The 24,570-nt window shown below is 42.0% G+C and overlaps 1 protein-coding gene across 7 annotated transcripts in view; it reads left to right on the top strand.

Moving 5' to 3' along the window:
- ZYG11B (zyg-11 family member B, cell cycle regulator) overlaps positions 1-24,570 on the top strand; it is a 72,694-nt gene that overhangs the window by 8,606 nt on the left and 39,518 nt on the right. For all 7 annotated transcript variants that reach the window (XR_014808279.1, XR_014808278.1, XR_014808277.1 and 4 more), the window contains exons 2-3: positions 16,830-16,995; positions 22,993-23,747. Coding sequence is in view for 2 of the 7 variants with exons in the window: in XM_021096631.2 (XP_020952290.1) it covers positions 16,830-16,995; positions 22,993-23,747 (921 nt within the window). In the remaining 5 variants the exon portion in view is untranslated. The remainder of the gene's footprint in view (positions 1-16,829; positions 16,996-22,992; positions 23,748-24,570) is intronic.

Genomic DNA, 24,570 nt, shown 5'->3' with positions numbered 1-24,570 from the left:
TGGCTGTCTCCTCAGATTGTGAGCTCTCTGAGGGTAAGGACAGTACTAGGTCTTTTTCAGCTTCCTGTCTTAAGCATTTAGCATAATGCCTGAGACACAGTAAGTAAATGTTTGTTCGGTGCAAGAATGTATGTACTTTGGAGAGAATTACATAAATCGATGTTTACTGAGATGTGAGTAATGAAAGTGGGAGGTAAAAAAGGTGCACTCTGTACAGGTCCCCTGAGGGGAAAAGGGTTTTGATGGGTAAGGAATGTTGAGGCAGGTAGTTTCTCTTACTAGTCTAAGTGGTTGGTTTTTTGATTTTTGTTTTTGTCTTTTTGCCATTTCTAGGGCTGCTTCCGAGGCATATGGAGGTTCCTCCAGGCGAGGGGTCCAATTGGAGCTGTAGCCGCCGGCCTACACCAGAGCCACGGCAATGCAGGATCCAACCTCGTCTGTAACCTATACCACAGCTCACGGCAACGCTGGATCCTTAACCCACTGAGCAGGGCCAGGGATCGAACCCGCAACCTCATGATTCCTGGTCGGATTCGTTTCTGCTGAGCCATGACAGGAACTCCCTAAGTGGTATTTTTAACCTAGGGTAAATGTTTCTGTCCAGAAAAGTTCATTAGGAAGAGTTGGGGAGGAAACCAAATGATTTCAAGGTGAATTGCAAAGTAATATCCCTTCGTATAAACATTTGCAAATTATTTGTCTATAATTTGTGGAGGTGTCCTTCTGGAGAATAGAATATGTGAGTATAGATAGTAAAGAATCAGTTACTGGTAAATGTAGAGGGGTGATTAATTCTTTAAACATTTTATTAGCTCTATATAAAGATCTTTTTTCTTTTTTCCTATTTCCACTTCTGCCTTGTATGAACACTCTCCTTAGCTCTCCAGCATCTTAACCCCTGTTCAGTGTCATATTCTCCTTTTCTGAGGGCATCTTTAAGAGAGTCTCAATGTTCTTGGTTATGTAATGTCAATTATTTTCTTTTCATAGCCCTTGTAACCTTTGGCAAATGATTTCACCTCTCTATGCCTCCCTTTTTAAATCCCTAAAGTGAGAAGGTCGTCTTAAATCCTCCCTGTGATCCCTTCCATCTCTTAAAAAAAAAGTAGCAAGAGTCTAGCAAGTTAAAGCTAAGTATTTTAGTAAAGTACAGATACATTCTGTTAGCTATGGGATCAGGGCAAGCTGCTTTTATAGGTTTTTAATGTATAAACGAGCTCTTACCTCCATTAATATATTACCCAACTTTTCACACCTGAAACGCTTCATTCAATTATGTTACTATTTCCATGGTAGTTTAGTATTTTAAAGGTATTTTCATGTCCCTCCCATTTATTCCTCACCACTATTTTGTCTGGTAAAATATAGGTTTAGGGAAACTAAGTTCACTCATTTTCCTAAGATCACACAGCTAGTAAGTAGCAGAGCCAGGACTGACTGCAAGCCCAGTGCTCTTTCCATTATTAACCCAGCCTCTCTGTTTACCATATTATATTTCAAAACTAATGCTAGCAGTTAAGAGGAAAATAATGCTAAAGTGTCTTCTTTGAGTTAGTGATTCCTGTCATCTACTCATCTGCTCGGAGATCACTGACCTGAATTTTTGTTTTGTTTCTTAGAGTAGCTTTAGGATTACATGAGCTAAGATGGAAGGGAAGAGGATTTATTTACCTTTCTCGGCCTTGTTTTGTAGATGAAAGTCTAGCTCTTTGCCCTTTAGCACATAGGCCTTTGCCAACACTGGCCAGGCCCTGAAGTGATACACGCAAGAAGCTTGCCTTGCCTACATTTTTATTTGGCATCTAGGGATCTCTAAAGAGCAGTTCGTGGATTTTAAAAGAGAAAAATAGCTCTGCCCATCCATGCCAAATAGTTCAATATATCTGTGCCTTTTTTTTTTTTTTTTTTTTTTTTTGTCTTTTTGCCTTTTCTAGGGCCACTCCTGCGGCACATGGAGGTTCCCAGGCTGGGGGTCGAATTGGAGCTGTAGCCGCTGGCCACCGCCAGAGCCACAGCAATTTGGGATCTGAGCTGGGCCTGCGACCTACGCCACAGCTCAGGGCAACACCAGATCCTTAACCCACTGAGCAAGGACAGGGATCGAACCCGCAATCTCATGGTTCCCAGTTGAATTCATTAACCACTGAGCCACGACGGGAACTCCAATACATCTGTGCCTTTGGTACTACCTTCTTGACCTTCTTCCTCATTTGTAAAATGATTGTGTTTGGGGAAAGGGAAGGTAGAGGGATTAGATCATATCTAAGGTTATAGGAGATGTTTCTTTTTGGAAGTCTAACTCAGTTGAACCAGTAGTATAAAATACAAAGGAAAAAACCCCATAAACGAAAGGAGATTTCCTATGGAGTACTACTAAAATGAGGAGTCAAGGACACTGTTATTGCTGTGGCTCAGGTTCCATCCCTGTCCTAGGAACTTCCTCATGCCTTGGGTGGCCTAAATATTGTTCCAATATCTGAAGTTTCTTACATCCATGAACTCAAATGACGCTTGTCTACTTTTCTTTTCTTTTTGGCTGCACCTGTGTGTGTGTGGTATGTGGAAGTTCCCAGCCAGGGATCTAACCTGCACCACTGCATTGACCCGAGCCACTTCAGTGACAAAGCCAAATCCTTAACCCACTGTACCACAAGGGAACTCATGGCTTTTCAGTCCTAATGTTTAATTTCACAGCCAGACTTGGGACTTAATATTTCTCTCTGGACATGTAGTCTCTTTTTGTAGGAGCAAATAAGCTTTTTGTTTTTTTTTGTTTTTGTTTTTTTTTTGTCTTTTACTTAAAAGAATTTTTTTTATTGTGGTTGATTTACAACAGATAAGTAGTTTAAATACACCCAACAGTAAATTAGTGCTTGACTGTTCATTTATTCATTGAGGAAACATTTAGTGCCTGCTGTTTCGTAGGCATTGTCGTTGGCTCTGGGGAGTACAGCAGTGAACAAAACATAGTGTTCTGAGGAGTTTATATTCTATAGTAATAGCTAACATTTATTGAGCAGTTAATATATACCAGTCACTGTTTGAAGTGTGTTGCACCTAAAATTTACTTAATGCTGACAACAGTGATGTGGGTACTGTTATTGTCTGCATTTTACAGATCAGGGATCTGGGGTGCCGGGAGATTCAGTGCTTTGCCTAAGTTATGTCGTTTTCTAAGTGGTAAGAGCTGACATTTCAGTCTAGGCAGTGTGACTCTCAAACCCACACTCTTCACCATAGTATTACATAGTCCTCCAGAGAAATGTCAGTAAAACACTTCGTTCTGATACTGAAATTGTCAAGTTTGTAATCTTTGTAGTCACCTGGTTTCTGGTCTAATCGTCAGGAACAAGTCATCCAGGATACAAAGGGCGGGATGGGGAGGGAGCACTTTGAGAGCCATTGTCATCTATTGGAGGATGTGCCACTCCTAGGAGCCTTTCAGGTAGGAGATGAGATTTTTGAGCCTGATTCGCATGAGTTGGAACCAAGACAACTATATAAAGCCAGGACTCTGACTAAAATGCCTCTATAGCCTCACTGAAAAGGTAGAATAAAAAATCTGCCTCAGGAGTTCCCATCGTGGCGCAGTGGTTAATGAATCCGACTAGGAACCATGAGGTTGACTAGGAACCATGAGGTTGCAGGTTCAATCCCTGGCCTTGCTCAGTGGGTTAAGGATCCAGTGTTGCCGTGAGCTGTGGTGTAGGTCACAGACACTGCTCAGATCTGGTGTTGCTGTGGCTGTGGCCAGCAGCAGCAGCTCCGATTAGACCACTAGCCTGGGAACCTCCATATGCTGCAGGTACAGCCCTAAAAAGACAAAAAAAAGACATATATATATATATATATATATATTTGCCTCATGGTATAGGGAGACAAAGGAGCTTATTTGTCCTGATGTGGACTTTAGATGCGAAAAGTCTCCCTTAAGAATTTATAACTATGAACCTGCTGCCCTATGTGTCTGAAACTTAAATTTATATTACTTGTGCAAGATCGTAGCTATTAAGTGGGAAGAGAACACTTACTGAGTAATTACTCCATCAGGCATTGTGTTGGGGGCTTTAAACACATTTTCTCACTTCAGTCTGACAACAGCATCATGAGATAAGTACTGTTATTATCCCCATTCTCCAAAGGACGGAGCTGAGGGTCAGAAACGCTAGATAACTTGCAGTGTGATGCTACTAGAATTCATATCCTGCTACCACAGTGCCTCTGCAAATGTTGCTTCCTTTCTGTGCCTCAGCTGCCTTAACTGGAAAATGAAACTTGTAATACTTTTCCTTTCACTTCATAAAGTTATTGTTAAATATCAAAGGAAGTAAAGGGTGTGAATTTGCTTTTTTTTTTTTTTTTTTTTTTTTTTTGCTATTTCTTGGGCCGCTCCCTCGGCATATGGAGGTTCCCAGGCTAGGGGTCGAATCGGAGCTGTAGCCACCGGCCTATACCAGAGCCACAGCAACGCGGGATCCGAGCCGCGTCTGCAACCTACACCACAGCTCACGGCAACGCCGGATCGTTAACCCACTGAGCAAGCACAGGGACTGAACCCGCAACCTCATGGTTCCTAGTCGAATTCGTTAACCACTGCGCCACGACAGGAACTCCATGAATTTGCTTTTTTAATAAAGATTTTGTTACAGGCATCATCCATAAAATATATTTTTCCTTGTAAATAACCAAAAGAGAGACCTCATTATTCAGCAGTTTTGAAGTCCACAGGCCCGTCTTGAGGAATTAAGGCAGTCTTAATACTTTTGGTACCAGATGTTTCCTGAAGTAGTGTCATGAGGAGAAATAAAACAAATTTTGAGATGTTACCATTGAGTAACTTACTAATTCATTCAACAAATAATTTATTGGATGCATTTTTGGAGACTTTAGTTCCCACGAATAAATGATGCCTGATCTAAGAGGAACTATTTCTTTCTTTCTTTTTTGTTTTTAGTCATACCAGCATCAGTGGAAGCCCCAGTCTCCTCCAACAGCCAACTGTAATTGCAATAGGTAGTCGATTCCCAGTTTCCCCTGCCTCCCTCCTGGCTAGAAATGGGTGTGCCACTGCTCTGAATGCCTGAATGCTTCTTTGTCACGACTCTGGCCATTTAGTAACAGAAAGAAGCTTTTTTTTTTTTTTTTTTTTTTTTGTCTTTTTGTCTTTTGTTGTTGTTGTTTGTTGCTATTTCTTGGGCCGCTTCCGAGGCATATGGAGGTTCCCAGGCTAGGGGTTGAATCAGAGCTGCAGCCACCGGCCTACGCCAGAGCGACAGCAACGCGGGATCCGAGCCGAGTCTGCAGCCTACACCACAGCTCACGGCAACGCCGGATCGTTAACCCACTGAGCAAGGGCAGGGACCGAACCCGCGACCTCATGGTTCCTAGTTGGATTCGTTAACCACTGCGCCACGACGGGAACTCCTGTTTTACATATTTAAAAGCTTCTTTCGGAGTTCCCGTAGTGGCGCAGTGGTTAACGAATCCAACTAGGAACCATGAGGTCGCGGGTTCGGTCCCTGCCCTTGCTCAGTGGGTTAACGATCCGGCGTTGCCGTGAGCTGTGGTGTAGGTTGCAGACGCGGCTCGGATCCCGCGTTGCTGTGGCTCTGGCGTAGGCCGGTGGCTACAGCTCCGATTCGACCCCTAGCCTGGGAAACCTCCACATGCCGCAGGGGTGGCCCAAGAAATAGCTAAAAGACAAAAAATAATAATAATAATAAAAAAATAAATAACTGACCAACAAATTACATAACTAAGTCGGGGGAAGTGCCTGAACATGCCTCTACCTGAGTGTTGCGTAGATGACAAAATACTTCAAGGAAGGAAAGTATAAGAAAGAAAAAATCAAGGCAGATTAAGAGAAAGCCGTGTGAAGGTTTGGAAGAGCTCATGGGCAGTTCTTCAAAGGCTCCTATGACAAAGTCTGTCTGATACTTGGAAGTGTTAGAAAGCTCCTACTACATGTGTACAAATGTAGCCCGTTGGAATCCTGTAATTTCTTGGAAGCTTCGTAATCAGAGCCTCAACAATGTTGTCTTGAGTTGGTGGTGGTTTTTTATTGTTAATAACTTTGTATTTTAATTATGAATTATCTTTTTTTTGTTGTTGTTGTTATGGCCATACCCTTGGCACATGGAAGTTCCCAGGCCTAAGGGTCGAATTGCAGCTGTAGCTGCCGGCCCACAACCAACACGGGATCTGAGCAGCATCTGTGACCTACACTACAGCTCGCGGCAATGCAGGATCCTTAACCCACTGAGCAAGGCCAGGGATTGAACCTGCATCCTTAGGGATGCTAGTCAGATTTGTTTCTGTTGAGCTACTTTGGGAACTCCTGAATTATCATTGATTTAACTTTATGATTAATGTGTGGTGATATATATTTGCATAAACAGAACTTTTGACATAAAATTTTCCAAATTTAGACTTTGACAATATATTGTTATTCAGATAGGAAGCACCCATTTTCTTGTTAAAGCAGATGTCTGTAATATTCCCTTGTAGTGATACTTCTTTGCCGATACTGTTTTTCCACCGGAACTTGGGAACCAAGAAGGGTGGGTAGAATGTGGGTTTTTTTGCCCCACCTAACTGAACCCCAGACCGAAAGCATGTGAGACCCACTCACTTCCCTTGAATTCATTGTCTTGAGAGGGAGACAGCCATCCAAACAAACAAAAATGATGCAGTGGATAATTGTGGTAGAACTATATACGAAATGTAGTGTGACTGCATTCGACCGTGTTTTGGGCTGTGAGGGGCAGCTTGGAGGAGCAGTGCAGGTGGGTCTTGTGGTGCGAGTAGGAGTTTGATGAATGGGCAGGTAGGGAAGGGCATCGTAAAGGGACAGGATGGATGAAGAAAAGAAGGCATGACTACGACTGAACCTGTTTCCTCAACAAAAATAATCTCTCTTCTCTTTACCTCATAGAATCCTAACGATTATTTTGAAAAGGCTTTATAAAGTGAAGGGCTAGATAGATGTCTAATGATAACGATTCTCATTATTCTTTTTTTTTTGTCTTTTCCTAAACATACGAAAGCCTTCGGTGTCTCCCCTACGCAGTGTCATCTCAGGACCCTCCTAACGGCATTTCGCTCTAGTTGTCCTCTTCTTCAGGGTCCTGCAGATCTTTGTTGTTTTCTTCTGTTCTGATTTTTCCTTCAGGGTCCTGCTCTGTGACATCTAAAGAAGGGAGCAGAAGAGAAGATATGTGTATATACTTAGCTTTAATAGCAGAAGAAAATCTTTAATTACTTATGTGTAACTGTTTAAGGTGTGACCTATGTAGTCTAGTCTAAGAGCAGTGCCATAATCTATAGAACATAATCCTGCAGCCAAAAAGTGATTTGGGGAGTTCCCGTCATGGCACAGTGGTTAACGAATCCGACTAGGAACCATGAGGTTGCGGGTTCAATCCCTGCCCTTGCTCAGTGGGTTAACGATCCGGCGTTGCCGTGAGCTGTGGTGTAGGTCGCAGATGCGGCTCAGATCCTGCGTTGCTGTGGCTCTGGCGTAGGCCGGTGGCTACAGCTCCGATTAGACCCCTAGCCTGGGAACCTCCATATTCCTCGGGTGCAGCCCTGGAAAAAGACCAAAGGACAAAAAACAAAAAAAAAAACAAAAAAAAAAAAAGAAAGAAATAGAAGATAGACACTGCCATTTCTTCCCTCATGTGCCCCATTGTTTTTTGCTACCTCCACCCATCCCCAAGGTACCTGCTATCTTTTTTTGTTTTAAATCTTTACCTTACTCTTGGAGTTTCCCCTAGGATCAGCGTCTTGGAGTATTGGGGTGCAGGTTCTATCCCCCAGCCTGGTACAGTGGGTTAGAGATACAGCTGGGATCTGATCCCTGGCCCAGGAACTCCATATGCGGCAGGGTGGCCCCCCCAAAATCTTTACCTTCCTCTTCTCTGTAGGTTTACCACAATATACTGTTTAGAGGTAACTTTGTAATCTTCTGAAATAACTGTTCAGGGAATATAATTTCCTATGCTTCTATAGATGTTTCATTGAAATCTTACTGCCTATACAGTTTTTATTTAGCTTAGACTATTTTATTCTTAGTATTTTACTCTAAAAGTTATTCAGAAACATACATATCACTATGTGATATTCTGTGCGTTGACGTACCATAATTTGTTTGCCATTTCTCCCCTATTTTATTTTATTGTAGCTTTTTATGGCTACACTCACAGCATATGGAGGTTCCCAGGCTAGGGGTTGAATCAGAGCTACAGCTGCTGACCTACACCATAGCCGCAGCCACAGCCACGACAGATCTGAGCTGCATCTGTGGCCTCCACCACAGCTCATGGCAACACCAGATCCCTGGCCCACTTAGCGAGGCCAGGGAGCATACCCACATCCTCAGGGATACTAGTTGGATTTGTTTTCCCGGTGCCACAGTTCTCCCCTATTTTATTTTATTTTTTAGGGTCACACCTGTGGCATATGGAAATTCCCAGGCCAGGGGTCAAATCTGAGCTGTAGCCACGCAGCAGCAAAGCTGCGTCTGCAACCTATACCACAACTCATGGCAACACCAGATCCTTAACCCGCTGAGCAAGGCCAGGGTTTGGACCGAAGTCCTTATGGATACTAGTTGGGTTCATTACCCCTGAGCCACAATGGAAACTCCTCCTCCCCTATTTTAGACATTTGTGTATGTGGGTTTATTTGGGGTGGGGGTTGTCAGAAAAACTGTGATTAATCGCTTTGTGTGTAAATACATTTATTAATATTTCTGATTATTCCCCCTCGTTTTTTTTTTTTTTTTCTTTTTCTTTTTTTGGTAAGTTCTTAAATGAAGTACTGGATCCAGAGACAAGATGTTTTTTAAGACTATAATTAAGTCTTTTATATCCAGAAGAAGGGTGCCAATTTATACATCAGCCAGCAGTATTTGAGAGGGCCAGTCGGGGTGCACTTTATTTGAATAATTCACAAGGTTAGGATTATATCCTGTCTCAAAACGCACTGTGTTAACCCAAAAAACCCGATAAATGAAGGACTGTGCTGTCCTTTCAGACCGGTGGTGTTGTTTTTCTTGTTTTCCATAGGATATTTTTTCAGCTCTTGTTCAGGGACCGTGTCGTTCTGCCTGCTGTACATGTGATAGCTAATTACAGGCCTTAGTTGTGCTTCTGATCCCTCCCCCTGAGAATTTATCTATTCTTCTGACTCAGCTGTCACCAGTAGGGGGTGATACTTAAACCTGTGTCTTCGGCTCAGTTCTGTCACAGAAGCATTGTTAGCTCCTTTTCTGCACTTGCTGAAGCAGGCAGTCTCCATGGCCCTAACAAATGCCCCTGAAGAAATAATCCCTTGCCCTGTCTTCTTACCAGTCTTGCCGGTGAGATCAAGGGGATATTAATTACTATTTTGTTTTTCATGTTTATTTTGTCACTGTTTATTTTGATAATTTCAGACTTAACAAAAAGTTGCAAAAATAACACAAAGAATTCTCACGTAGATATTCACCTCAATTCCCCAAATGTTAGCATGTCCTCCTTTGTGGTTCACTGTGCTCTTTACACACCACACACACACACACACACACACCCGTTAACTACTACTTTAAATCTTGGAGTTCTTGGCTTTTGGTTTTTTTAATCTCAACTTCCCCTTCCTCTCCCCGTTTCCTTCCTTCCCCTGAGGGACCGTTATGGGCTAGGAAAAAGGGAATTAATTTGGAATTAAATGCTGTGGTTCAAGGCCCAATTCCGCCACGTTTTTTAATCGGGTGAACTTGGGCGCGTTACTCTTTCTGATCTCCAGGATCCTCGTAGACAAAATGGTGTCTGTCATGCCAGCTCCACAGGACGGTTGTGAAGGCTGAATGAGAGAACGTGTTTCAAAAGTATGCTGCGTGAATGTCGGTCAGCCCTCAGTGAACGCTCGCTTGTCTAGTAGAGTGCCAGGCATCACTCTCGTTACTGGGAAGTCAGAAAAAACCAGCACGTATTTCCTATTTGGTCACTTACTGCATTCAGATTATTCAGTTATTCAGTTCTTCCTTCAGATTATTTTTCACTTTTGATTTTTTTCCATTTTCTCTGCTTCAACCCCAATCCATAGCATTATCACCTCATGTCTGAGTCACTGTAACAACCAACTGGTCCCCAAGTTGTTTTTTGGGCAGTTATGTCAGTGCCAAACTAATAATTGTTCTGCGGGATGGGATGGCATGGTGGAAGAGATACAGACGTCATAATTATACATCTAGTTTTGCATCTTTGCCCTACTTCTTACAAATACTGTGACACTGGGCAAGTCCTTTCACCGCTATTCTAATTTGATCTCTTTTTTTAACAGGTGAATATCAGGGACTATGCTGAGTACTAAAAATATATGGAAAGGATGAATGTGTTCCTTGAATTTGAAGTGCATCGTGGTCTAGTGGGGGAGACAGAGTCCAATGACTTATGTATCTGTCTCCCCGCCTAGTTCTTTACATGACTGTGGTGTAACATAGAATGATAAAACAAAACTGACTTGGGAGTCAGATATAAAGGGCAGCTTATGTAGTGGTAAAAGCATGGACTTAAGAATCAGATTGTCTGGGGTCTAATCCTGCCTCTAGCACTTATTAGCTGTGTCATCTTGGGCAAATTAATAAGCCCCTTAAAGCCTCAGTGTCCTAATCTTCACATAATGGGGATACTGATAGAATTTATGTGCTTAGCATCGTTTGTTGCGTATAGCACATAGCATGTATTAACTAATAAGAGCCCAGTAATTATGATTTTGATATTACTCTAGTACAGCAGTTTAAGAGCTTAAAAATATCAGCTTTGGCCTCATTTTTGAGTTGGAGTTCCGGTTTAGCCACACATTGGCCATGTGTATATGGGAAAACATATTTAGCCTAAATCTCAGTTTCCTCATCTTTAAAATGCACATTGTGGAGTTCCTGTCGTGGCATGGTAGAAACGAATCCAACTAGGAACCATGAGGTTGCAAGTTTGATCCCTGGCCTCGCTCAGTGGGTTAAGAATCCGGTGCTGCTGTGAGCTGTGGTGTAGGTCACAGACGTGGCTCCAATCTGGAGTTGCTGTGGCCGTGGCGTATGTCGGCCGCTGTAGCTCCAAGTAGACCCCTAGCCTGGGAACCTCCATTTGCAGCGGATGTGGCCCTAGAAAGACAAAAGACTAAATAAATAAATAAAATGCACATGGTGATACTTGACTCATAGACTATAGAAATTAAAAGAGCTCATGTATTTAAAGAGCTCTGAATCAGGATCTGAGACATGGTGTTTCATGAAAGATAAGATGTTGTCATTTGTATTCTTGCTCTGCCATCTGCTGGCCCTTTTATCTTTGATATGTAGATTAACCTCTCTGAGCCTTAGTTTACCTACTTTGTTCAAAGCAAAGTTGTTTTGAAGAGGAATGTTGGGGGATGTGTGAGATTTTGCCACATAGAAGGACTAATCTTAAAAAAAAGAAGAAAAAAAAAAAGAAGAAGAAGAAAGGCCCTCGAGGTGTGCAGGTGCCTGTTCCAGTGCTCAGGGAGTGATGGTAAGTCGTAGGTTGCATTGGGGAACATCAGTTTGGTGTATCCAGGAGGTAGCATGTTTGTAGGGAGAAGAGGACAGTGGAAATGAGGCTAGAAAGGAAGGTTGGAGCCAGTTTGTGAAACGGTTTGAATACCTTGCTAAAATGTTTACCCTTTATTTTTAGGTCTCTGTTTTTCTAGCTTCTAAGAGCAGAGGAGACTAAATTTGCTGTGAGATAGAGAAGGGGATTACTTGAAACCAGTGTTGCAAATAGGAACTTCGTGACAATTAATCGTAATAATTATTTACTGGTTACATAACTTGATTCTCTGTCTCCCAACCTCCCATACTCTCATCCCCTCAAATAATCTTTGAGTGTATTTGATATGTGCCAAATTAATACTGTAGTTTTAGTCGCCTGGCACACCTCTGCTGGCAACCCCTATTATGCATACCCAGCATGAGAATTGTGGTTATAGATGATACGGAACTTTTGAAATTGTTTTAGGAGAGTGTTAGGACGCAAGCTATGCAGTGAAGAGCTGGGTTGGACCAGATTAAGTAGAAGTCGTTTTGATTAATTTAGAAGAACTCTCCTGCTTTTTCTTCCCAGGAATTGTTTAGTCTTTGAGCTGCGTGGATTACCTTATGATCCAGATAAAATCAGACTTGACCTCCTCTCTCTCCTGCTTTTTTAGTAGGAGCTTTGTTTTTACTTTGCTTGGGATGTGCCTAAGGGGTGATGGGAGAAATCTCTCTGAGCAGGAATTTCCAAGAGATGAGTTATGCAGACTCTGAGTTCCAGCTTCTGTTTTATCCTTCCATTGTTAGTCCTCCTATATTGCTGTTGTTGGTTTAAAAATAAAATAGGGACTTGGTAGCCAGTGGGCTAAGGATCCCGTATTGTTGCTGCTGTGGGTTTGATCCCTGGCATGGGTAACTTGTACATGCTGCGGGCATGGCCAACAAATAAAATAGGAAATACTCATCTCTCAGTACTTCTGTGTTAGCTTAAAGGACTAGAATTTGGGGAATCACAGATGGCAGTATAGGTTTTAGATTAGATCTCAGATAACCCAAGTACAGTTCTAGTTTTGTCACTTGCTTGATACATAATTTCTGTTGTTCTTTATTTATTTTTCAGCTGCACTGTAGTATCTGGAAGTTCCCAGGCCAGGGATCAAATCCGAGCCACAGCTTTGGCAATGCTGGATCCTTAACTCACTGCACCAGGCCAGAGTTCAGGGATCGAACTGGTGCCAGCACAGAGACAAGCCAGATCATTAACCCACTGCATCACAGTGGACACTCCATGTTGTTCTTTATTTATTTTTATTTATTTATTTTTTGCTTTTTAGGGTCACAGCACATGGAGGTTCCCAGGCTAGGGGTCAAGTTGGAGCTGTAGCTGCCGGCCTACTCCACAGCCACAGCAACACCAGATCCGAGCTGCATCTGTGACCTACACCACATTTCACGGCAATGCCGGATCCTTAACCCACTGAGCGAGGCCAGGGATTGGACCCACAACCTCATGGTTCGTAGTTGGATTCATTTCCGCTGCGCCACGATGGGAACTCCTCCATGTTGTTCTTCACATGGAGATGATTATCCTTGTTCACATCCCAGACCTGCTGTGAGTTTCAGGTGAGGTAATATATTTAGAATTTGTATGTAACATTGAGAAGGTAGTATATCATAGTGGTAAGAGCATAGGTGGAGTTCCCGTCGTGGCTCAGTGGTTAACGAACCCGACTAGGAACCATGAGGTTGCGAGTTCCATCCCTGGCCTTGCTCAGTGGGCTAAGGATCTGGCGTTGCCGTGAGCTGTGGTGTAGATCACAGACGTGGCTCGAATCTGGCATTACTGTGGCTGTGGTGTAGGCCAGCGGCTACAGCTCCAATTAGACCCCTAGCCTGGGAACCTCCATATGCCGCAAGTACGGCCCTAGGAAAGGCAAAAAGACCAAAAAAAAAGAGCATAGGCTCTTAATACTGCATTTCCCAGGATTGAATTCTGGCTCTGACCCTTCCTTACAAACTGTATGTTTCCAGATGTACTGCCATTATTCTACGTCTTTGGTTCCTGTTTTATCTCATTTAATTCTCCTAACAACTTTATGAAGCATGTATGTATTAATAGTCACATTATAAGATGAGAAAACTGAGGAACAGAAAGGTTAAGTAATTTGTGTAATGTCACACAGGGAACAAATGAAAAGTTGAGATTTGCACTCTAGATCCAAAGCCCAGGTTATTAACTATTAGGCACATGTATTTCCCAATAGAGAGTAGCTGACTAGAAAGGTCTTGTGCTTACTAATAGGAATTAACATAGAGATAAGGGGAAGTTTCTTTGAAAAGGAAAAATTTGTAGGGTCCAAAAAGCTGTTTTTGTTCCTTTGCACAAATATTTTACCAACTGAAAAAAAATTTTTTAAATGGTTAATTTAATATTCTTAGTGTTCATATATTACTGCCCTGGAAAGTTACCAACTAGGGTCAAAGGGCAGCTTGTTTCATCTGGGTGATGAATTTTAACCATTTAAAAAGGTGGTACAGTGAAGAGTAGGAATTCATACAGGAAATAAGAGGGAACAGGTGAAGTTCTGTGATGCAGTGGTTGAATTTGAAGAGTTACTCCTCCTGAGCTTTTTCTTATGTGTCCTAGCGATGTCTAGCTGTAGAGGGGCCTGGGATATGTGTCTTTGTTACAGGTGGTCGTGTGCCCAGGTAAAAATAAAAGGTCTATTAACATGGCAGAAAGAAGAATGAGGGTCACAGTCTGCTACATCGGGCCAACCGTTTAATTTTTGTGAAGTCTGTTTCCTCATCTCAGGCCTTTGTTGTCCATCTTACACTCAGTTATCAAAGTGTCACTGCGAAAGCACTCTGTAAGCTATAAAATAACATGTAACTATTTTAATAACTTTTTATTATAGAAATCACATGGTGTACAGAAAGTTTGATTTATTCACAGATGAAGACTGGTGGCACATAACCAGAGTAACTGGTTTTGCCATCCCATGGCATGCACAATCTCCTGGGCCAGGGATCGGACTGGAGCCACAGCAGCAACCCAAGCCACAGCAGTGACATTGCCACATCTCTAACTGCTAGGCCATGGGCAACTCCTATTTCTAGTCTTATACTTCAAGTTTCATAAACTTTTTTTTTGCCTACTTTGTGCAGTGGCTTGACACGAGGGTCTCAGTTCCCAGACCAGGGCTGCAGCAGTGAAAGCGCCAAGTCCTAACCGCTAGACCACCAGGAAACTCCCTATAAACTATTTTTATCACAGCTTTATTGAGATGTAATTCACATAACATTCAGTTCACCCAGTTTTTAATTCCTGTTTAGGCCTCCCTACAACATATGGAGTTCCTGAGGCAGGGATCAGATCTGAGCCACAGTTGTGACCTATGTCACAGCTGTGGGAACACCAGATCCTTTAACCCACTGTGCTGGGCCAGGGATTGAACTTGCATCCTGGCACTACAGAGATGCTGCGTGAACTCCTGGTCATTTGTGCTTTTGATGTCATATCTAAGAAATAATTTACTAATTCAAAGTCAGGAAAAATTATACCATTGTTTTCTTCTATGAGCTTAATAGTTTTAGTTCTTACATTTTGAGTTAATTTTTGTATATAATATGAGGTAGGACCCAATTTTCATCCTTTTGCACGTAGATATCCAGTTTTCCCAGCACCATTTGTTGAAAAGCCTATTCTTTCCCATTGAATTTTCTTAATATTCTTGTTGAAGTCAGTTGACCCTTTATGTAAGAGTTTATTTCTGTGGGTTTTTGTTTTGGTTTGGTTTAGTTTGGTTTGGTTTTGGTTTTTGGCCACCCTGTGGCATATAGAGTGCCTGGGTCAGGGATCAGATCCAAGCCACAGTTGTGGCTGCTACCACAGCTGGGGCAATGCTGGATCCTTTAACCTACTGTGCCAGGCTGGGAAATGAACCTGTGTCCTGGTGCTGCAGAGATGTTGCCAATCCCATTGCACCACAGCAGGAACTCCTGTAAGAGTTTATTTCTGGACTTTCAGTTCCATCTCATTCATCTATATGTCTGTCTTTATGCTAGTACCACACTGTTTTGATTACTGTAGCTTTGTAGTAAATTTTCAAAATGACATGTGGGCTTCCTACTTTGTTGTTCTTTTCAGAGATTGTTTCATTTATTCTTGGTCCATTGTATTTCCATATGAACTTTAGGATCAGTTTGTTAATTTCTGCAAAAAAAAGAGGGAAGCTGGGATTTTGATACAGATTGTATTGAATATGTAGATCAACTTGACAATATTAGGCCAAGTTTTCTGATACATGAATATGAATGTCTTTATATTTATTTGAAAACAACTGTAGCAATGCCAGATCCTTTAACCCACTGCACTGAGCAAGGATTGAACCCAAACTACTGCAATCAGTTTAGTTTCTTAACCCACAGTAGGACCTCCCACCTTTTTCTTTTCTGTTTTCTTTTTTCTTTTTTTTTGCTTTTTAGGGTCGTACCTTTGGCATATAGAAGTTACCAGGCTAAGGGTAGAATTGGAGTTGCAGCTGCCGGCCTGCACCACAGCCACAGCAACATGGGATCTGAGTTGCCTCTGCGATCTACACCACAGCTCACGGCAACACAGGATCCTTAACCCACTAAGTGAGGCCAGGGATCGAACCCGCACCCTCACGGATACTAGACAGATTTGTTTGGGAACGTCCACCTTTTTCTTTTTTGAGGATAACAGCTAAAGCACATTCTTTTACCCAAATAAATTGATCATATTTGAACTATTAGGCTTGGATGGGGATTTTGTGGGAGATCAAGTTGGAAAGTAAATCGGGGCTAGATTTTGGAACAACTCGGGCATCATTCATCTAACAGCCTAAGAATTTTGTCTTTTGTCTTCAGGCCTATGACGTCCATTGAAGTTCTGAGCAGTAGAGGGTCCTGGGTGGTAATTTAGGAAGATTAATCTGTTGTGCCTCTGAGGTCTCCCTTGACCATCCTTGACTGTTTAGGGTATCTTGCTTTATGCTTGTGTCTACCCAATATCTCCTCTGTTACACTGTTTAATAGACTTTCTGCAAATATTCATTTGAGTGTTCTTTTCTCCTGCTTCTTGAGAATAGAGGTCACACTTGTATTCCCACAGTCACACGTTGTGTTCCCACTGTCTAAGACAGTATCTAGCACACGGTAGACACTTGAGTAGAAATACTTTCTGAAAATGTAAATGAGTGTTGTGTTCTCCACTTTTCTGGAAGCTAAATTGTTGGCTTTGTGTTCCTTTTGTTTCTTCCTGGGCTCCAAGGAGGAGGCATCTCCTTATTCCTTACTTGATATCTGCTTGAATTTCCTGACTACTCACCTTGAGAAGTTCTGCTCAGCGAGACAAGATGGAACACTGTGTCTGCAGGAATCTGGAGTGTTCCCACAGGAGGTGGCTGATCGGTTGCTTCAGACCATGGCTTTTCATGGTAAGAAATAAAATAGACAGGAAACAAAAACTGATGTGCTGTTAATTGGCATTGGATTTTGAAGTGCTGCTGTTGCCATTTAATTATTTTTTTCCGAAATAATAGAAAAGCCTTGTTTCTAATAATAGAAAAGCCTCTTTCTCATTCTAAGAAAAGGAATTCATTTATTTTTGCCCATCCTGCCATTTACTGTATGATTTGGAATAAGCATTTTCCTTTTGTAATCTGGGAAAAATCTTTTGGTTCCTTTTTTGTTGTTTTGAGAAGCCATTCTCATGGCAAAAATAACTTCCCTTCCAAAATAGACATCTAGAAGTCTGCTAGTACTTACATTGTCATTTGGCAACAGGAGAGTTAATAAATAATATTGTGGGGAATTCCTGTCATGGGTCAGCAGAAATGAATCTGACTAGTATCCTTGAGGACGCAGGTTCAATTCCTGGCCTTGCTCAGTGGGTTAAGTTTCTGGCCTTGCCGTGAGCTATGGTGTAGGTGGCCGATGCGGCTTGGATCTAGCATTACTGTCAGTGTGGCGTAGGCTGGCAGCTACAGCTATGATTCAACCCCTAGCCTGGGAACCTCCATATGCTGTGGGTGCAGCCCTAAAAAGACAATAATGATAATAATAATGATAATAATAATATAATAATAATAATAATAATAATACTGTGGAAAAACTGGTTTCTACTTTTAACGTTTGAATTGGGAAATCATAGCTAATTTATTCTGTTTTCAAAAACAAATTCTGAAAATAAACTGAAAGACTTACCTGTGAAATTCTGGTTATGTATATTGAAAATTTATCTTTGAGTTTTAAGTTGAAAGAGATATTATACCTTTATATGTTTGGAGTGTATAAACTCTTACAAGTAGGAAATACAGTTTGCCCACAATTATAAAATAGAATGAAAATGGGGCAGTAATAATAACTATCATTGATTGATTGTCTGCTGCATGTTATGAGGCCAGGCATTTTATATGCTTTTCTAGAATTTTCTCCAAAACCTATACGGTAGCTATTTTTATCCCATTTATATTCAGATAAGGAAACTGAGGTTCAAAGGAATAACTTGTTAAGAGTCACCCTGTTAATATGTAGTAGAGTCCTAGTTCAAATGCAGATCTATTTGATTCTCAATCTGTGCTCTTTTCACGGCCCCACAACCTTCCTACACCTACATTAAAGGTATTCCTAAGGGTGGGGGAAAAACTGTAATTGTAATGTATACATGTAAGGATAACCTGACCCCCTTCCTGTACAGTGGGAAAAAAAAAAAAATTCTATGTATTTGAAAAAATAATATGCATTATAAATAAATGGCTGATTTGAAAAAAAAAAAAAAAAGGTATTCCTGCTCCTAAATACCTGATAATAGTATAATTGTGTTGTAACTTTATATATGTGTGTCATGTGTGTGTGTATATAAAACATAAATATATTTACAAGCATTGTTCTCTTAAATATTAAATATAAACATGTACATTTATTATATATATTTAAAGTCCCAGCAAAAGTGCTGTGTGTGTATATATACGCACATGCACACATACACATATAATGAATGCAGGTAATGCATTCCAAAGAAGGGTCAGAGAAATAAGGCTGTGACCAAAGGCTGCGACACTGATAGGCTTCGGATTCCCATCTTCACAAGGATCCCTCATGTCGCTCTCTTACAGCCACATTCATATTTCTCCTGTGCCTACCTCCGTTTCTATAACTTTATATGTATCCATTGTTATATTTCAGGAATTATAACCATTCCATTTATTCCATTATTTCATTGGGATCAGCTTTTTTTTTTGTTTGTTTTTTTGTCTTTTTGCCTTTTCAAAGGCCGCTTCTGCGGTATATGGAGGTTCCCAGGCTAGGGGTCAAATCGGAGCTGTAGCTGCCAGCCTATGCCACAACCACAGCAACGCCAGATCTGAGCCGCATCTGCAGTCTACACCACAGCTCACGGCAATGCCGGATCGTTAACCCACTGAGCAAGGGCAGGGATCGAACCCGCAACCTCATGGTGCCTAGTCGGATTCCTTAACCACTGAGCCATGATGGGAACTCCAGGATTAGCTTTTTTGACTGGTATAATTCTCTAGAGATTCGTCCAGATTATTGTGTATATCGTCCATTTCTTTTTTTTTTTTTTTTTTTTTTGGCTTTTTAGAGCAGCGCCTGCAGCATATGGAGGTTCCCCAACTAGGGGTTTCATCGAAGCTACAGCTGCCTGCAGGCCTACACCTCAGCCACAGCAATGCAGGATCCAAGCCACATCTGTGACCTGCACCACAGCTCATGGCACTGCCGGTTCCTTAACCCACTAAGCAAGGCCAGGGTCAAACCCACATCCTCATGGATCCTAATCAAATTCATTACTGCTGAGCCATGACTGAAACTCCCAGTCCGTTCCTTTTGATTGTTGAGTAGTAGCCCAGGTTATGGAGTCTGTTAGTTTGTATGACCATTCATCCCTGAAGGACATCTGCGTTGTTCGCAGTTTTTAGCTGTTATGAATATAGTATCTAATATTATGAATAGGATAGTGCTATAATCATCCATGTATTTCGGTCTGTTTCTTTCCTGTTCTCTCTTTTTTTTTCTTTGCTACATTATGGCATGTGGAAGTTCCCAAGCCAGGGATCCAGTCTTCACCACAAAGCAGTGACAACACTGTGTCCTTAACTGCTAGGCTATTAGGGAACTCCTCCTATTCTTTAGCTTTGGGTAATTTCTATTGTTTCATCTTTTTTTTTTTTTTGGTTTTTTGGGCCGCACCTGCAGCATATGGAAGTTCCAAGGTTAGGGGTCAAATTGGAGCTGCAGCAGCCAACCTACACCACAGCTCACAGCAACACTGGATCATTAACCCACTGAGCAAGGCCAGGGATCAAACCCACATCCTTGTGGATACTATTCGGGTTCGTTTCTGCTGAACCACAACAGGAATTCCCTATTGTTTTATCTTTTAGTTCACTGATTCTTTCCTCTGTTCCTTCTATTGCATTCTTGAGCCCAACTATTTTTGTACTTTTCCATTTCAAGATTTCCCATTGGTTCTTCTTTATATATTCTATTTCTTTTCTGAGTTTTTCTGTTTGACATTTATTTCAGGCATGTTTGTAATTGCACACTAAGCATTTTTATGATGGTTCCTTTACAGTCTTCATCAAATAATTTTAACATTTCTGTTATCTCGATGTTGACAACTATAGATTGTCAGTTTGAGATCTCACTGGTCCTTTTTTTCAGTTTGAGATCTCAGTGGTCCTTTGTATGATAAGTGATTTTTTTATTGAAATATGACATTTCAGGTATTATGTTTTGAGACTTTTCTGATGTAGTTTGTGTCTCTGACACCACTGCAGCAGTGGAAGATAGGGCACTGCCTTGTTACTGCCAGATTTGGGTAAATGTTCTGATTTCCAACTTGACTTCTACTGACACCCAAGACTCGGGGCTTCTCATCACTGCTGTGCAGGAGTTACAGTTCTGGTATCCCACTAGGTCTCTGCTGTACCTCCCTAGCTGAGATGGGTGTGAGGACCTCATGTCCCTTCTTCACTTGGCCCCCACTGATGCAATGTTGGGATGAGCTGACCTCATTACTGTTGGGCAGTGATAAAAGTCTCGACTCTCGGGAGTTCCTGTCATGGCGCAGCAGAGACGGATCCGACTAGGAACCATGAGGTTGCTGGTTTGATCCCTGGCCTCACTCAGTGGGTTAAGGATCCGGCGTTGCCATGAGCTGTGGTGTAGGTCACAGATGCGGCTTGGATCTGATGTTGCTGTGGCTGTGGTGTAGGCTGGCAGCTATAGCTCCGATTGGACCCCTAGCCTGGGAACCTTCACATGCCGCAGGTGCTGCCCCAAAAAGAAAAAAAAAAGAAAAAAAGAGTCTTGACTCTCCAGTAGGCTTCCTTGGACACCTCTCCAGCTGGGAAGTGGAGAAGCACCTCACTGCTAGATGGACATGAAAGACCAGGCTTCCCACGTGGTATCCACTGACATTACAGAGATGACAATCCTGGCTCCCTATTCAGCCTTCTCTAATGCCGCTCTGTGGGGAGACGGGGGCAACTAGGTCCAGCAAGAGTGAAAGTCTAGGTTCTCCTCATGGCTTTTGCTGGTATGGGTGAGGGTGGGGCCACAGGTTTTTCCGTGGTGTTTGTTTGACTGAAGTGAAGTAGTTACTGTCTAAAAGTTGCCTGCTTGCTAGGCTGCCTCTTTCTGGTACTTTGGTAAGAGTGAGCAGATTTTGGAGTTCCCAGTGTGGCACAGTGGATTAAGAATCCAACTGCAGCAGCTCGGGTTACTGTGGAGGCATGGGTTTGATCCCACCGTGGGTTAGAGAATCTGGCATTGCTGCAGCTGTGGAGTAGGTTGTCAGCTACAGCTTGGATCAATCCCTGGCCCAGGAACTTCCATATGTCATGGGTGTGGGAATTAAAAAAAATAAAAAGTGAGCAGATTTTGATGGGAGGCAGAGCTATTTTTGTCTGTACTTGTTGGTATTTTCTCATTGCCACCTTCTTCAAGCCTGGGATGTATGGTACAAGGAAAAAGCCCAGGGATTCCACAATATTCTTTGTGTTCCAACATCCCTAGCCGGTCTACTTTCCACCACTTCTTTTTTTTTTTTTTTTTTTTTTTTAGGGCCACACCCATGGCATATGGAGGTTCCCAGGCTAGGGGTAAAATCAGACCTGCAGCTGCCAGCCTATGTCACAGCCATAGCAACTCGGGATCCAAGCCACGTCTGTGGCCTACACCACAGCTCATGGCAACATCTGATCCTTAACCCACTAGAGCAAGGGCAGGGATCAAATGCACACCCTCAGTTGCTTGTCGAATTCATTTCCACTGCGCCACAACGAAAACTCCCTGCTTTCTCTTTACTTTTCAGAGTCATCTAGTCTCATTTCCCGTCTCTCTCCATTTGCATACTTAAATCTCTGCAACTGCTCCATGTTCTCATTCTTATCTAGGTCTTTCCCTGTGTTCTTTCTCCCCCTTTACCAGGGAAACACCATAGAGTTCTCTCTAGCTGCTTCTTATGTTCAAGAAGTGTATACAACTACTTATCATTTTCTTTTATTTTTTTAATTTTTAAAATTATAGTTGATTTACACTGTTGTGTCAATTTGTGCTATAAAGTGACCCTGTCATACACACACACACACACACATGCATTCTTTTTCTCATATTATCTTCCATCATGTTTTATCACAAGAGATGAGTTATAGTTCCCCGTGCTGTACAGTAGGAAGAACTACTTGTCGTTTTCTGATTATGTGATGGGCTTTCACATCTTTAAGGCTTGGGGTTTTGTTTGTTTGTTTGTTTGTTTTAATCGAGGTATAATCAACATATAATGTATTAGTTTCAGGTATACAAATACCTGAAAATATTTGTAAAATATTTGTAAAATAAAGATTTTCCGTATGTATTCTAAGGCTTTATTTACACGTTTTATTCTTCCTTTAATTCCCCTCACCTTCCTTCTCCATCTTTGAACTTTCCCTTCATCTTTGAAGGACTTAATCAAAGGTCACCTCTTCCGTGGACTCTCTTCCATTTCTCCAGGTGTGGAGGGTCACTTCCTTCTCTTTGCTTCCATAATACTCTGTGCTTGGCTCTGGTGTTCCAGTGGCTAGAACTAGACACGTAGCCCCATCCAAGAATGGGCTGGGAAAGGTCATTGCCCATGCATCCGGGAAAGCAAAGAGAACCAGATGTTAGTGAGTTTCAGAAATGTCTCCCACAATCCTGATTCTGACGTGTGCTATTTCTGTGATCGTGAAAGGCCACTTTTTTGAACCCCAGTTTACTCTTCTATAAATCGTAGATAGTCGTGCTCGTATCTTACTGAATTATCATGTCTATTAAGTGAAATAGTGTTACATGGGAGTGCTTTGGAGATGTGAAGTCTGCTGGAAATCATCGCTATCCTTTAACCATTTTTTTTGAAGTTAAAATGCTGCTTATTTTTCCTCCAGGTCTCCTGAATGATGGAACCGTAGGTATTTTTAGGGGCAACCAGATGCGCTTGAAGAGAGCTTGCATTCGCAAAGCCAAGATCTCTGCTGTTGCTTTCCGGAAAGCCTTCTGCCACCACAAGTTGGTGGAACTTGACGCCACGGGTGTGAATGCTGACATCACGATTACAGACATCATCAGCGGGCTTGGCAGTAACAAGTGGATCCAACAGAATCTCCAGTGCCTAGTGCTGAACTCATTAACTCTCTCCCTTGAAGACCCTTATGAGCGGTGCTTTAGCCGGCTTTCCGGCCTCCGAGCATTAAGCATCACCAACGTCCTCTTTTACAATGAAGACCTGGCCGAAGTTGCCTCGTTGCCCAGATTAGAGAGCCTGGATATTTCTAACACCTCTATCACTGACATCACAGCTCTGCTAGCCTGCAAAGACAGACTCAAGTCTCTAACCATGCATCACTTGAAATGTTTAAAAATGACAACTACCCAGATATTGGATGTTGTTCGGGAACTAAAACATCTGAATCATCTTGATATTTCAGATGACAAACAGTTTACATCAGACATAGCCCTTCGATTACTAGAACAGAAGGACATCCTGCCCAACCTCGTCTCCCTGGATGTTTCCGGGAGGAAGCATGTGACAGATAAAGCTGTTGAAGCCTTTATACAACAACGGCCCAGCATGCAGTTTGTAGGTTTGCTGGCCACTGATGCTGGCTACTCTGAGTTCCTCACAGGCGAAGGACATTTGAAGGTTAGACTTTAAAAATGTGTTCCTTTATGGAGTTCCCGTCGTGGTGCAGTGGTTAACGAATCCGACTAGGAACCATGAGGTTGCGGGTTCGGTCCCTGCCCTTGCTCAGTGGGTTAACCATCCGGCATTGCGGTGAGCTGTGGTGTAGGTTGCAGACGCGGCTCGGATCCCGTATTGCTGTGGCTCTGGTGTAGGCCGGTGGCTACAGCTCCGATTTGACCCCTAGCCTGGGTACCTCCATATGCTGCGGGAGCGGCCCAAGAAATAGCAAAAAAAAAAAAAAAAAAAAAATTGTGTTCCTTTATCAAGCTGACCAGTGTTTTAGTTGCATAAGACTCCATTAAGATGAATGCGTAATAATATATGGAACACAGTCATGAAACAGGACATTATATAGTGGAAAGACCTTGCTTTAGAGAGTCCTAATTAAAATCCTGGCTTACCTGTTCTGTGATCCAGAGTAAGCTATGATATAATTTTTTTGAACTTAAATTTCTTTATTTATAAAATAGGTATCATTCCTACCTTATGAAATTCTTCTGATGATTAATAATTATATACATAAAATGCAGGTCATGTCATGTGCCCTCCCTCGATAAATGATTGTTCTCATGTATGTTGATAATGTTTAGCTATTTTGAACCACATAAATATATCATTTCTAATGGATCACTTGAAAGAAACTAGGGATGCTCCGTGTTGAATTGAATATCTAATGGGAGAGCAGGTTCTCCAAGGAGATCTCTATTATAGAAATGGTAAAATTTTCCTTTTCTTAAGGTTTTTCATGCCTAATAGTTTAAATTCTGTTGGACTTGGTACA

This window comes from Sus scrofa, chromosome 6 (genome assembly GCF_054392235.1).
Source record: "Sus scrofa isolate SSC_HxYL_T2T_F1_AM1 chromosome 6, Sscrofa_HxYL_maternal_Yorkshire_Landrace_v2.0, whole genome shotgun sequence".
Taxonomy (NCBI): Eukaryota; Metazoa; Chordata; class Mammalia; order Artiodactyla; family Suidae; genus Sus; species Sus scrofa.
This window is presented reverse-complemented; position numbering and strand designations above follow the sequence as displayed.